The 16,254-nt window shown below is 34.8% G+C and overlaps 1 protein-coding gene across 1 annotated transcript in view; it reads left to right on the top strand.

The window, feature by feature from the left end:
• The window catches only part of LOC127850271 (proto-oncogene tyrosine-protein kinase ROS-like), a 103,082-nt gene extending 88,160 nt beyond the window's left edge, over positions 1-14,922 (top strand). The window contains exons 34-41 of the mRNA XM_052383164.1: positions 853-1,015; positions 1,541-1,735; positions 2,947-3,053; positions 4,048-4,245; positions 6,066-6,200; positions 6,380-6,531; positions 9,524-9,609; positions 10,823-14,922. Coding sequence (XP_052239124.1) covers positions 853-1,015; positions 1,541-1,735; positions 2,947-3,053; positions 4,048-4,245; positions 6,066-6,200; positions 6,380-6,531; positions 9,524-9,609; positions 10,823-11,752 — 1,966 coding nt within the window. The 3' untranslated portion in view covers positions 11,753-14,922. The remainder of the gene's footprint in view (positions 1-852; positions 1,016-1,540; positions 1,736-2,946; positions 3,054-4,047; positions 4,246-6,065; positions 6,201-6,379; positions 6,532-9,523; positions 9,610-10,822) is intronic.
• Positions 14,923-16,254: the final 1,332 nt, after the last annotated feature.

Genomic DNA, 16,254 nt, shown 5'->3' with positions numbered 1-16,254 from the left:
TGAGGTGATATCATTGTATCCCTTAAGTGAGGTGATATCATTTTATCCCTTAAGTGAAGTGATATCATTGTATCCCTTAAGTGAGGTGATATCTTTGTCTTCTTTAAATGAGGTGATATCATTGTATCCCTTAAGTGAGGTGAAATCATTGTATCCCTTAAGTGAGGTGATGTAATTGTATTCCTTAAGTGAGTCAATGCCATTGTCTCCCTTAAGTGAGGTGATACCATTGTTTTCCTTAAGTGAGGTGATATCATTGTCTCCTTTAAGTGAGGTGATATCATTGTATCCCTTAAGTGAGGTGATGTCATTGTCTTCCTTAAGGGAGGTGATATCATTGTCTTCTTTAAGTAAGGTGATATCATAGTCTTCCTTATGTGAGATGATATTATTGTCTCCCATAAGTTAGATGATATAATCGTTTCCCCTAAGAAAGTTGAAATCATTGTCTCCCTTATGTGAGATGATATCACTGTCTCCTTTATGTGAGATTATATAATTGCCCTCATAAGTGAGGTGATATCATAGTCTCCCTTAAGTGAGGTGATATCATTGTCGACCTTAAGTGAGGTGATATTTTTGTCTCAACTTATTGAGATGATATCATTTATCACCTTAAGTGAGGTGATATCATTGTCTTTCTTAGTGAGAAATGCAAAAAAAAAACAGTACTGACCTTCTAAGCATTATGATTTGCCATGATTTATACAGTTCACTCTGATATGTTGCTCAAATATCTTCTTAAAGATAGTGAGCAAATTTAACATAATAAATATACATTGTAATTCAATATTGTTTTTCTCCTGCGTGGACTTTGCTTTACATATTTATTTATTTTTTCTATTTAATCAGCATTGTACCAACTGATGATGAAATAGCTGCCCTGCCCCATTTCCGTCGGGACCAGCTTGTGTTGTGTAAATTCCTGGGAAGCGGTGCATTCGGCGAAGTGTTTGAGGGGGTGGCTAAAAATATCCTCAATGAGAGTTCTGGTGATACACGCTGTGCTGTTAAGGTATTTTTATACAAAGGTCTTGTAAATAATTATATATTCGTAAAAGCTCGCCACATGTATCAGGGATGACACTTTTGTCTTTATGAACTTTTTGTTTGAAGGAAGCCTCTTGTAAACAGTAAACAAAAATCCAGTTTAGGTGGAAAGTGTTTTCCCTGATTAGCCTTTGCAGATTGCACAGGCTTATCTGGTACAACATTTTATGCACATGAATTAAGCCCAGTTTTCCCAGTTTACACACATGCATTAAGCCCCTTTTTTTTTCAGAAAACCTCTTCTTGACAATAATCCAGATTAGGTGGAATCTTTCTTCAATGAATAGACTGTGTTTACTGCACAGGCTAATCTGGGATGACTCTTTAAGCATGTGCATAAAGCTAAGTTTTCCCATAACAAGTTTGCATATGCATTAATTTTGTCCCAGATTAGCCAGTACCGTTTGCTTAGTTTAAGCAGGAACAACGCTTTCCGCTTAAACTGGATTTTTCAATAAAAGAGATAATGTTACGATGCCCCCAATTGTAGACATTGCGAAAGAGTGCCAGTGACCAGGAAAAGGATGAGTTCCTCAAGGAGGCCCTGCTGATGTCAAACTTCCACCACGAGCATATCCTGGGCCTCCTGGGGGTGTGTCTCGATAACGACCCGCAGTTCATCATCCTCGAACTCATGGAGGGCGGAGATCTGCTGTCCTTCTTAAGGGCCTGTAGACTTTCTTCAGTAAGTTCCTTTTTCTGTAAGATTGGTTTTATTCCCTAAGTTTGGTTTTATTCTGTAAGTTTTTTTTTTACATGTAAGTTTTTTAGTCTTAAGAAAGTTGAACCTTTGTTTCAAATGATGACAGGCCTATATGTGATATTAATTTTCCATGGGGTCAAAGGTGACTGTATAAAAAAAGAATAAAAATAAAATTAGCAATAACTTGAAATCTAACATACAATTATTAAATTTGAAATCAACATGAAGAGTAATGTGAGGCTTTTGTGCAACATTTCTTTCACCTGAGGTCAAACATCTAGGGATGTTTTGAAAATAGAAAAAACAACAACGTTCATACTGCTCTGACAAAGGGACGTTGGATTTGACTATGTACATGGTAACATAACATGTGTACACAATAAAGTCCAGTCTTTGGTTTTACCCGTTTTTCACTGGTAGAGGACTCATGCATTGCTGTCAAAGGACTTATTGTACAAGCCTTGTATTAATGCTGATTGTGCTGCTATGCCCCAACCTTAATAAATGGCCCTTTAAACATTTATTTTCAATAATACACAAACATTTATGCCTTATTTATGATTTATTTTGCTTAAAAACTGAATGCAAATACCCATTGAAGGAGTCATCTTTTTCCTCTCAAAAATGTAAAACCATCAATTGAAACTCTCAAAAACATTTGTCTATTTTTTAGCTCCGCGTTTTCGGAGAAAACCCCAGGTATTGTCATAGCCAGCTTGTCGTGCCGTCCGCATCGTGCTAAAACCTTAACATTGGCTCTAAAATCAAAGTGCCTCCACCTACAACTTTGAAACTTCATATGTAGGTGCACCTTGATGAGTTCTACATGCCACACCCATTTTGGGGTCACTAGGTCAAAGGTCAAGGTCACTGTGACCTCTAAAAAAAAAAAAATTCTGACAAGCTTTCATTTATTCAAAACTGCACCCGTTATGCGGTGCTCTTGTTTTTACAACTTATAAATATACAATGATCTGTTTTCTTCTCAAAAACTATATAATCATCCGTTAAAGTGATGAAAAACTATTAAATTGTCTGTTTTACCACTTAAAAGCTATAAAGCCATCCCTGAAACCTCACAAAAATGAAAAAAAACGTCTATTGTATCTATCAAAGACTATCAAATCATCTGTTTTACTCAAGAGCTGTAAAACCAGTCACTCATCCCCTGCCATGTCCCATTCTGCCTGTAGATCCAGCAGCAGAGTCGCGTAGAGCTCTCTCTGATGGACCTGGTCAAGATATGTGTGCACGTTGCCAGCGGCTGCAAGTACCTGCAGGACATGCGCTTCGTACACAGGTAGTACATGTACTTGATTAGCTGGGCAGTTCACAAAGGCTTATAAGGAAGGACACTTTCAGCTGTTGGAATTTTTTGTTTAAAGGAAGTCCTTTCTAAAATAAAATCCAGTGGACATGGAAAGTTTTGTCCCGATAAGCCAATGTGGACGGCGCAGGCTAATCTTGTACAACACTTTAATAATGTTCTTTTATGCCCTGTTTTCCCAGAGTGCGGCTCAAATATCTTAGGCCGGTAGATGCAGTCTCATAAGTAATGGTACTAATCTCTTTTAATCATATACTGTAATTTATTATCATTTGTTGGACATTTCTTTAGCTGATTTGGTGGAGTGACTGATGCACGAATTTGACACAAACACATTAAACAATGGCTAATGTGTATGTATCTTTTTCCCCAAAAAAAACTGAAAACTACAAATCTACGTGTCCACAACATTGTCATTTTTTAAATACCGGTAAAAAAAAATCATGCCAATAATATAAATGAGTTTACAGTGCTCAATGATCATGCCAATAATATAAATGAGTTTACAGTACTCAATGATCATGCCAATAATATAAATGAGTTTACAGTACTCAATGATCATGCCAATAATATAAATGAGTTTACAGAACTCAATGATCATGCCAATAATATAAATGAGTTTAGAGTTCTCAATGATCATGCCAATAATATAAATGAGTTTAGAGTTCTCAATGATCATGCCAATAATATAAATGAGTTTAGAGTTCTCAATGATCATGCCAATAATATAAATGAGTTTAGAGTTCTCAATGATCATGCCAATAATATAAATGAGTTTACAGTACTCAATGATCATGCCAATAATATAAATGAGTTTAGAGTTCTCAATGATCATGCCAATAATAAAAATGAGTTTACAGTACTCAATGGTCATGCCAATTATATAAATGAGTTTACAGTACTCAATGATCATGCCAATAATATAAATGAGTTTACTCAATGATCCAACTTAAGTTACATCCCACAGGGACTTGGCTGCCCGCAATTGCCTGGTATCATCTCTCAACCTATCCAACATGGTTGTGAAGATCGGAGACTTTGGCCTTGCCAGAGACATCTACAAGAATGACTATTATCGGAAAGAGGGCGAGGGCCTACTTCCTGTTCGATGGATGTCGCCGGAGTCTCTCGTGGACGGAGTGTTCACCACACACTCTGATATCTGGTTGGTTGAAATATCTAAACCTACAAATGTTTGGTTAAAATTAGGGATGCAAGAGGTTACAAAAATCATTAACCGGTTAACCATTTGCCGTAACAGGTTAGTAACCGTTTAACCGAAACAACTTAAGTAGTTTTAATGTTAAAGTATACGTTAACAATGTCATACCGCTTGTACCTGTACTCTCTGTAGAAACAAAAGTAATTTGAAATCGCTTGCGTTGATAACATGCCTTTTTCTTAATAAAATGTATTTTAACATTTATTTTAATGATTATGCCCCCCTTCGAAGAAGAGGGGGTATATTGTTTTGCACATGTCGGTCCGTGGGTCTGTCAGTCGGTCCGTCCGTCCACCAGATGGTTTCCAGATGATAACTCAAGAACGCTTGGGCCTAGGAGCATGAAACTGCATACTAGTAGGTACATTGATCATGACTGGCAGATGACCCCTATCGATTTTCAGGTCACTAGGTCAAAGGTCAAGGTCACAGTGACAAAAAACGTATTCATTTTGTAAATGTTTGCTACATATTGTATATATTTTCCTGCGTAAAAGAATATGAGTAAAAGAATAAAGCATTACACAATCTTCATTTTCACGTGTCATTAGCTTATTTTTTGTTCGGTCTCCCTGCAGTTTGCTAGTTAAATTTTTGCGAGTTAAACAAAACAACAGTGCCAATTATCAAAACGTACCCCCTGTTTGTTACCACAAAGATACCCATTTATTGCTACATTGCCTTGTTTGTTGACATGTTATTTACTACCGTCGATGGTGCTGCATGTTGTTCTTATTAGTCGCCAGCTCAAATTGGCAGTATGTCGCGCGCAAAACGTAAAATCGTACGAATTGTTTTATGAAGAAGAGAAAACAATATTCCAAGAAAAAAGCATACTAAAATATTTTTTTCAGGTTAACGTTTATCTGAAAATGTAACTGATTAACTGGTCTTTTCGGAAGGTTAACCAGTTAGACACCACATTTATTGTACACTCTTCATGAAACTTCATCAGAACATTTGTTTTAAAGATATCTTGGATGAGTTGGAAAACGGTTCCTGTCTGTTGAAAAACAATTATCCTTATCGCTTTAGCAAAACCTTGTTAACACTCTAAAAGTCACATTTTAGTTCACTTTTCATGAAACTTGGTCAGAACATTTGTTCTAATGATATCTTGGGGTGTAAGAACAGGTCAGTTCCTTAGTGTCTCAGGTGAGTGACTTTGGGCCTTTCAGGCTCTCTTGTTAAATAAATGCCATGTTGTACCATATTAATTTAAGTTATTTAATGTTTGCAATGTCAATGTCTTTCAGGTACACCTATAATAATGAACTGTTCATTTGAGCATACTAATACAAAAAGCAATAAGACAAATTAGCAGTGAGCTCTATGACAGTGTAACTGTCACAATGTTTTTATTGCTTGAGCTGTTGATTCATAAAATGAGGTGCCATCCATGAACTCTTGCTTGAGTTGTTTTTTTATATCCTTAACAAAGGGTATTTTGGCCTGTTGATGTGGGAGGTGGTGATACTTACAGTTGTTTTTTATATCCTTTACACAGGGTATTTTGGCCTGTGGACGAGAGTGGTGGTGACACTTTAAGTTTTTTCATATCCTTAACACAGGGCGTTCAGCGTGTTGATGTGGGAGCTGGTGACACTTTAATTTTTTTTATCCTTAATACAGGGCGTTTGGCGTGTTGATGTGGGAGCTGGTGACACTTTAATTAATTTTTTTTATCCTTAACACAGGGCGTTTGGCGTGTTGATGTGGGAGCTGGTGACACTTTAATATTATTTTTTTTATCCTTAACACAGGGCATTTGGCGTGTTGATGTGGGAGGTGGTGACGTTTGGTCAGCAGCCTTACCCAGCCCGTACCAATATGGAGGTGCTGCACTTTGTGAGAGGCAGCGGTCGACTGGACAGGCCCGACAACTGCCCGGAGGACTTGTAAGAGCATTTCTACCTTGGCATTCTGGTTTTGAATGAACAAGAATTTGAGAATTTTCATCACTTTTACCCTTTATATGTTTTTAATAAATCTTTGCTTAAACAACTTACAAATGTTAATAAATGTAAATGTTTCTTAAAACTGATAAATACAATATTTACCGCTATTATGTTTCTAGCTACCAGCTGATGTGCAAGTGCTGGAGTTTCGACCCTCTGGAGCGCCCCTCGTTTGCGTACCTTCTCCAGCAGCTTCAGAAGTTCCACGAGACCTGTCAGAGTGTCTCTGAGTACCTGTTGCCAATTTCTTCCAACCGTACATTTGCTCAAGGTAGTGAAGTCCCATATTTAATTGAGTTTAAACATATTTATTTAAGCTCGATCGCATCAAAAGCCTTAGCCATATTGAAACAATCTTGAGTCAGTTTCCTTGGTAGAACCAGTACTTTCAGGTTTCTTTGGGGAAGATTTTAAGAACACTCTTACATGGGGGATCGAACCTGTGACATCCGTGTCGCTAGGCCAACACCATAACCACTACAACATCGTGAACTAATTACCTGTGACATCCGTGTCGCTAGGCCAACACCATAACCACTACAACATCGTGAACTAATTACCTGTGACATCCGTGTCGCTAGGCCAACACCATAACCACTACAACATCGTGAACTAATTACCTGTGACATCCGTGTCGCTAGGCCAACACCATAACCACTACTACATCGTGAACTAATTACCTGTGACATCCATGTCGCTAGGCCAACACCATAACCACTACTACATCGTGAACTAATTACCTGTGACATCCGTGTCGCTAGGCCAACACCATAACCACTACTACATCGTGAACTAATTTTTTGACTACTAGTATATGTTTAATTTTCTTTAGCAGTATGTCCACAAATTTGATTTTGTATGTATTAAAACAAATGAAGATAAACTTATTAGTATTTTTTACATTGTTTGATAAACTGTATTTTCCTGCCACAGTATTGCCAACTAAAACTACAACTGTGAGTTGTAAGGTAAAATTACAAAAGTGATCATTGCAGTTGCATAGCTTGCATTTAAGTTAAAGTGTTTAAAAAAAATATCTCAAAGAAAGTGATTCTTAATTACTTAATTTCGATCATTGATTTGAAATGATGAAAAATCTGGTATTTTGTGTTATATAAGTTATGAAAATACTGACAGTTAATGGCATTGTGTTGTTATAAAATTAGTACTTTATCTTTCTCCAGATATGATTTTAAGTCTTTCAGCGCTGGAACTGAATTTTGAAGGCCTTTGCAAACAGTTTGGATCCAGATGAAACGCCACAGAACGTGACGTCTCATCAGGATCCAAACTGTTTTTTATTCTGATAGTATTCTTTGAAAAAAAATCGAAGAAAATGCTTATTTTAGAAATTCAGCAGATAACATTTTAGCAGACGACAAATTTCCCAGCATGCAAAGGGTTAATAGAAAGGTTAGCATTCAAATAGCATTTAACCTACATGTATCAAGTTATTTGCAATAAAAAAATGCTAGTAAGTGTAACCATTAAAAAAAAGTTTTTTTTTTCTCCTTTTTCCTGCTCTCCACTAAGGCGGTATAAATGTTCATGTAGTAAGTGACCCCCGTTGGCCCCAACTCTGGGGTAGACAAGAGGTTCACCCCTCGACACCCAAAATGTACGAAGAGAGGTATTTCAAGTGTTGTTGGTTGATGTGAAGTGTTTTGATGTGCTTAGTCATCATTCAACATGTGCTCTTGATTTTTTTCTCATTCCTTAGTTTTCATTTGCCATGTGTCTTTTGAGATATTTTATACTGTGATTATCAAAATTTAAAGTATTGCCACGAAACATGATTTTGATAATACAACTACTGATATGTAAAATTAAGAGAATTGAATTGCACTTTCCATTGCATATAGTAGATACAATAAATACAACAGTAAATTACCATCTACACACGTGGATTTTGTCGTATATCTTAACTGTGATACATATAGGATTTGTATGTCTTCATTCTTAATGAAAATGTAATGTTAATATGTCATTTTGATATGGAGTAGTTAAGTAGTCTGTATGATACAGATCAGTTTTGAAGTTTTTATCATCAGGAACTTTCATTATTTAATTTCTGTTAATTTCATTCATAATCTTGCTGTTATGCCTTAATCATTACTAAACAGAATAATGCATTCCTACCCCCAATCTGATAATGAGTCGATTTTGTTGAAGCATGAAAAGTTTGTGTTTTACAGTTTGGAGGTAACAAAATCCCTTACATTTATTTATCAAACTGTTTGTATAATATTCATTACTTATTGAGTGAATTTCATTTTTAAAATTGATCTTAAAACTGAAAGTTTCATTGAATTTTTACTGGGTAATTTACTATATACTAGTATATTGTAATCCTTGTCTGAAAAACAAACTTTGAGTAATACATTATATAACTGGTCACAATTCTCTCTGTATTTTTTTCTTCTTAAAATGATCTTTAAAACAAGGTACAAGGTAATTTGGAGACCCATTTCTTCTTTTTTACAGGCTTAAAGTTCGCTTTGAAGGCGAATTCTGCAGAACTTGTAAATACTTTGTGTGGATTTAAGACAGTGTTAAATTCATGGAGTATTGTCAGATATATGTACAATACAATATATTGAAACTGTTATATCTATGTAGATACGTGGACTATATTCAATAGTTTCGATCTAATTCCTCAAAATTGAGACAATTTAGCATGTTTATCAATTAATAATTAATAACTTGTTAACCATGATTATCATGAACCAATAGAAAACTATTTAAACCATGGTTATCAATAATCGATGGTTATGAAAAATATCAACCATGATTTTCAATAAATAAATAATAACCTATTTGAACCATGGTTGTCATTTTACAATACATAACCTTTTGAACCTTGGTTAACAATAACCAATTGATAATTTATTGAACAAATGGATAACCTTTTAAAATCATGTCATCACTAATGAAAGGGTTACTTTATCAAAAATGAATGATAATTTTTTAAAACATGGTTAGCAATAACTGATGTATAACCAAACTGGACAATTGTTTGAACAACTTGGCCCTGGTGCCTTTTAGTTGATGTTTGAACAACTAGGCCCTGGTGCCTTTTAGTTGATGTTTGAACAACTAGGCCCTGGTGCCTTGTAGTTGATGTTTGAACAACTAGCCTCTGGTGTCTTGTAGTTGATGTTTGAACAACTAGGCCCTGGTGCCTTGTAGTTGATGTTTGAAAAACTATGCCCTGGTGTTTTTAGTTCATGTTTGTTCATGCATGCCTGCTGGTTTCTCTACAGTGGCTGGGTCAGCGTACCTGAGCATGAGGCAAAGGAGACTCATGTCCTCACAGAGTGATGGACCCGAGTACCGCAGCATCAATCACGTGAGTACACGTTTCTATACCTCCTCAGACCAGAGACTCATGTCCTCACAGAGTGACGGACCCGAGTACCGCAGCATCAATCACGTTAGTACACATTTCTATACCTCCTCAGACCACATTTTTTAGGGCATGAAATATTTAATATATAACAATTATTACTGGGCCCTGAGTATGGCAGCATCCATCACATGATATCAAACTGCCATGCAGTAGTTGGTTTGCAGGAAATAACAGTCTGTTCTTACTTACTGGTGCACTCTCTCCTCCATGCAGTTTATATCGCCTCATTGGTGCAAAAAGGTACTATGTGACATTAAAATTCAATGTCACATGGAACCTTTTTGCACCAATTGGGCGATATCCTTCTTTCGTCTTTCAAGTGTCTAACTTGCTTTTCAAAATGTGGCTGACTCTAATGGAAATGTTGAATATTCAAATTTCTGGTATTCCCAATGAATCTTGAATGATATTCTATTTCCCTAAGGAAATTCTAAAATCACAGCACTGCTACTGTTTTAATGGTTTGTTGACTAAAATAATTGTATGTTAATTGAAATATGATGATTGTTGAATGTTATTACTTGATTTTAATGTAATAAATGGTTGATGACTGTAAAATATGCGTTTAAAATGTAAAAAAAATGTTCATTGACTTAATAACTGATATGGGCTGTGCTCTGTGAAAAAGGGGCTTAATTCATGTGCGTAAAGTATCGTCCAGGATTAGCCTGTGCAGTCCACACAGGCTAATCAGAGATGACACTTTCCTCCTAGTCTGGATTTTTGTTAAGAAGAGACTTTCTTTAAACCAAAACTATCATAACTGCACAGGCAATTTTGGTGTGACACTTTATGCACATGCATTTAACCCCCTTTTCACAAAGCACGGCCCATATTTAATGTAAAAAATGGCTGTTGACTGCCATCTATTATCATCCTGGTCTTGTGGTTGTGCATATCTTCCCTTCAATATATGAGCTGTAAAGGATGATATTGGAACATTCCAAATATTGCTATGAAATAATGATTGCATAAGCTAAGAGCATCATGGACGTTTTGTTATTTTCATACATACATAATGGTTTCCTTTTGAAAACAAAAAATCCAGAATTTACTTGGATTTCTTAAAGCTCATTATTATTTTCAGCATTGAAAAATAATCTAAATGTTCCCATGAAATGAGTTTGTCATATGCCATGATTATATGTTTCAGGTCGGATACAGCAGTCATAACTCGTATGGCAAAATTCATCGGGCAACATCATTTGACACGCCTGAACCCAAGGACGCTACAGACCAAATTCAGATTGATGCTGCCAATTATCTTGAGCCAAAGTCGTGTCATGCTCCGCACTACATTGAATTTCTGCCAGACCATCAGACTGCCAACTACGTATACGACGCTGATGGCAATAGACTCAGGAGTGAGGGTAGTAAATCGGAACTATCGGCAAATACCACAGGGATTATTAAGAAAGGACCAAACTATGTGCAGACCACCGTGAAAGAAAACTTCCAAGTGTACAGTTCTAATTATGGAAAGTTTGTGAACCAGAAAGAGAGCAGTTCAACTATGGATGTGGAAAATGACTCTGAGGTAAAGCAGATTTTTGCCCATCAAAAGAACAGCGCCGATTCGGTTATAATGAAATCCATGGAAACCGTGAACCTTGGCCGAGAAAGTGCACAGAGTTCAATAATTCAGTGTTCTAACACACTTAACTCGCAGATATTAAATGCTCCATCTGGCATAAGCAACCTTTCTAATCGCTCGTTTGTGCGAAAACAGCGTCTTGATTCGTCAAACTCAATAAAATCGTTTGACTCAGTGCAAACAGAGCCCGCCTATGCTACATACAACAGAGGAAAGCTGTATTCCACCTCCTCCTCTAGATCAAACTACTCCATGTCAAATATTTCAGAATCAGCCGTAGAACAAATCTCTCCGATTTCAATACCTGAAATAATCCCAGACCCAGTAGCCCAGCAGTTCTGGGTGAACAATGCAAGGGATTGCAACAACTTGAAAACAAAAAATCCAGATTTGTTGGAGTATCTCAACATGTTGTCCCGGTCACAGATCTATCCTGAGAATGCAGGGCCTTTGGCCGGATATGATATTGTAAATGCTAGTCTTGTATAGCACAAACTGTGGTCATTTGTGTCCACAATTATTAATTTTGTCGTTTTTTCTACTGAAATGTTTTGGAATGTTTATTTAGGAAACAATTTGTTAGTGACAGTCAGCAAGTATAAGATGTCTAAACTGTTTTAAAGCGTATTTCATTTGCACTAAATGCTGCGATATTGGAAACTACCGGTGTGTACTTTGAAATGCTCTTTTGATAGACTAGAAAATCCAGATAAAATTCTTTAAATATGTAGCTTTTCAGCATTTTTCTTGCATTTATGCACTTAAGTGCATTAATTGTGTATTTTTCCAGATAAATAATACTTTTTATAACATGACCTAAGCTCCAGGAGTGAAATAACGTAATGCTAAATTTGGTTTATTACACGGGTGTTATTACACTAGTTATATAACTGTGAACTGACGTCAATTTTTGACAAAATGAAGTCATTATTCCAGAAAATTTCTTCAGTTAAACTCTTTTGCAATGTGAATAAACGGTGAAAAGAGCATTAAATAAAAAGAAAATTTGTTGGTCTTGTTATAAATAAAATCTTAGATTCGTGGTCATTTTGTATTTAATTTATTAAACTCGTCATCTAAATAAAGATAAAAACTCGGCAAGCCTCGTTTTTATCTTTATTTAGATGATTTGTTTAATAAATTCAATACAAAATGACCACTCATGCAAGATCCTCTATTTATAATTGAGTAAAAAGACTTACCTGTTACGAGTATTTTAAGTGTTTATTACCGTGTATACATTAAAATACATTTATATGTGAATTTGTTAGGTATTTGTAAAAAAAAAGAGAGCACATTTTGGACAAATTAGAGCATTGACCAATACCATGCACACTAGCTGTCTCAGAAATCTGGCATGTAGATTTTCTATGAAATCATTATATTTTGGTTGCAAATTATACAAATTGAAATATGGTTTTGTGTTGATAAATCATATAGAATATAGCTTAAGTTTATGGTTTTTAATTGTAAATACTTTATGTTTCGAGACATTAAATTTTTATTATGGCATACATGGTGCTTGTAAATACAAGTTTATATCTTTTATTATAATTCATCTTTGAATATGCTGAATCTGTATTTTTTTTAATTTGTTGATATCTCTCATTGTCAAAAAATACTGTTTGCATTGTTTCACATTCCCGTATGAATATATCCCTTATAGTATTATAGATAAGTAGCATGATTTTTTAATGAAAGAAAACCTTTGAAGGAAAAAGCTGCTGGCCGTTTTTGAATTTCTTTATTTACATTTAGACTTGTCCATTTTGGATGATTATCTGTGAATTCCTGCAACTTGTACTGACACTGACAGCACCAGATACTACAGCATTAAGCAATCGGATAACCAGCAAAATTAACTTCATATCTTTTGTCTAAAGTAATTTTTAATTGTATATTTTTCAAAAAAAAATAGTTTATTTGCAAAACAATGCTTTAATTTTACAGGTTTGGCATCTTTAAATGTATATAACATGTACATAGAAATAGAGACACAAATATAAAACTTATTTGTACTGTAAAATTGAGTGTACTAGTATTACAATACTAGTATCTGGTTTTCTTGCAACGTTATTGTTAAGCCTGTTTCAGAAATAAGTTCCTATATCCATGTAAAATAACACCTTTGGCATAATGAAGGGATAAGCAATGTTTATTTTATTTTTATATATTACCTATGTTGTTTTTGACTTCAGAATGTAGTACATAAAATAGGGTATAAAAGAAAACATGAACATGTTGCATGTATAGCAAGGACGTGAGGTCTCTGATATTTAAGCTGCATCATGTAAAAATGGGTCTTATGATATATGCGGCCAGCGTAGCTCCTTTACAGATTGGGTGAATGCCATGTCTTCTATAAAGTTATACAAGGTTTTGTGGGCTCATTAGAAGACAGGGTCTGAAGCAACACTGTCTACATAAGACCCATTATGCCTAACCCATGTCAATTTATTCTGTATATAATTGGTTAAACTGACGCGAATTACAGTATACCATTCCTGTATGGTTGAAGACTTTAACTGTAGAAAGGCGTGATTAATGTACTTTGTTCATACGGACAATGCCCAAGCTAGTAGAGAGCTTTAGTTGTTATTGTATACTTTAAAAGAATATTAAATTAATGCGAAAAAATTAATTAGAAAGTCTTATGAAAAAATACTCACCAGATTTTATGTAAAAAATCAAAACTGTTTTTGCATCATAATTTGACTCAAACGTTCTCTCAGGTATATTGTTATTTCCCTTTAAACAATCCCAACCTTTCATTATTTGAATTACTTACTGTAATGTTAGTCAAATACCTTCAAATAAATATTGAATAGTTTTGTAAAAGAAGACATCTAATCTGTTACTAGTACTTTCTTTTCCTTGGACAATATGGCGATAATAAACAGTAGCTGATTGGTTAATCAGTTAGTCTGATTGACCTCTAGCCAGGGTTTAATTTTATCCTATTACCAGATGAAAATGGATAGTATAACAACGATCGTATAAACATTAGCTTTATACTATCGCTATTTTTTAAGATCAGATTTGGGTTTTTCCAAAAATTGGAGAATCTGTTTTTGTCAACAACAGAAAAACAAAATCGTCAACAAATGCGATATTTTACAATTATTAATCGAAAATAGGAAATAAAAAAGCACCAGTGGGTGTGTAACTAGTGAAAATCAATGTACTTTAAATGATCCCTTATACGTAAACCACAATTGTACAAATCCATATCTATCCTCTTTAACTTTATTTGTATATATGGAGATGTTCATAAGACTATTCCAAGTTGTGTCTCATCCAAAGTATGCTATAAAAGGAAACTTCATACTAGTGCAAATACATTATATTAATGAAGGATTCGAATTCAGAACGCTGTATTACCATGTTACAAACCCCTGAACAAGGTAAATGTATTTTGTATATAATGGTCCCCTTTGTGCATTTGTGGACATGTATTTTATGTATACTTTACACATTAACAATTGTTAAGAAGACTCTATGATGAAATGTGTACATTATTTGAAATTGTTCCTGTTATGTTATTAATTCACATTATTTGCTAGGAGTGCAAACGGGCCGGTTATATTGATTTGGTTTTTCTGTGAATGAATGTCAATATATTGTGTTACATTTCAAAGTAAATATACTTTTATGAAGTACTGCAAGTTGTTTTGGATGCTCAGTTTATAATTAGTATTGTTTTTTCTAACTCATAAAAATGCGTCAGCCATCCAGAAGGGGAATTTAACAATGTCATATTTAACACAAACTTATTTATTACATGATTTTGGTTGATCAACTTCTTGATTTCATATGCCACTTTGGGTCACATTTAAGGACAGTTAGTCCACAATACAAGTGTAGCCTCTTAATTTCAGTAAAGGATGGATATGGGATATTTCATGGTAAAGTTTCCTAAATGAAAGACTTGGGGAGTTAATCTTAATTCACTTTTCCTTTGTAAGCTGATTTATGAAAACAATGCCAGTAACTCACAACTTCCCGACTTGAATCAGTAGGTAGGGAATAGCCATAGAAACAATTTAATGACCAATACCCAAACAAGTTATATGATTGGTCCATGCATCGAATCTGCAATCTTGGATTTTAAGTCCAGCACTTCAACGATACAAATGCGTAGCTTTGATGGACAATACATTTATGGGGGATCGGACGAACACAAGAAAAGAGTATTACACAGTTATTTAATTGGAACTTTGAACGCATGAAAAACTGTAACAAACATCTGAGATCCAGAACAAAACATAAAAAAGAAGAAAAAGTATTACATAGTTATTTAATTGGAACGTAGAACATAAGAAAAAATGTAACAAACATCTGAGACCCAGAAAAAAACCATTAAAAACAAAAAACAAGAAGAAAAAGTATTACATAGTTGCATAGTTATTTCTTTAGAATGTGGAACACAAGAAAAAATGCAACGAACATCTGAGACCAAGAACAAAAAAAACTAAAAAAAAAAACATGACACCTTGTACCTCAAGACCATAAAAGCAATGATAACATGAACAAGCAAGGGCAACTGATTGTTCCAAAGCTACTATAGTAGCAAACCAAACTGTAGAAAGACTTAACAACTTTAGAAAACTAACTGATAGAAATATCATAATCATGTAAAATGTATAGTTAGACAAACAAAACAAGTATTGTGCCTTTAAAACAAAAGAATTTTAGCAAGTATACTTAACTCAAAGAACAACACACAATAGAATAGAAAGTGAGCCATTGTCTAAAGTACCAGTTTTTTTTCATTAACCCTCTCCCATTCAGAGGCAACGTGAAAATGGCTTAGTGAAAACAACATAAAGCCAGAACAGCCTGCGATATACTCGCAGTCTGTTCAGGTTTTATGCTGCTCGCTGGTCATCAGTCTCTAAGGGTTGGAAATGAAGCCTTTAATTTGAACTTCGTAAGAAAGGTCTTTAATAAAATTTTAACTTTCTAAGGGACTACAAACAAGTCAAAATACG

This window comes from Dreissena polymorpha, chromosome 11 (genome assembly GCF_020536995.1).
Source record: "Dreissena polymorpha isolate Duluth1 chromosome 11, UMN_Dpol_1.0, whole genome shotgun sequence".
NCBI lineage: Eukaryota > Metazoa > Mollusca > Bivalvia > Myida > Dreissenidae > Dreissena > Dreissena polymorpha.
The sequence above is the reverse complement of the archived record's forward strand: the minus strand, read 5'-3'. Positions and strand labels throughout refer to the sequence as shown.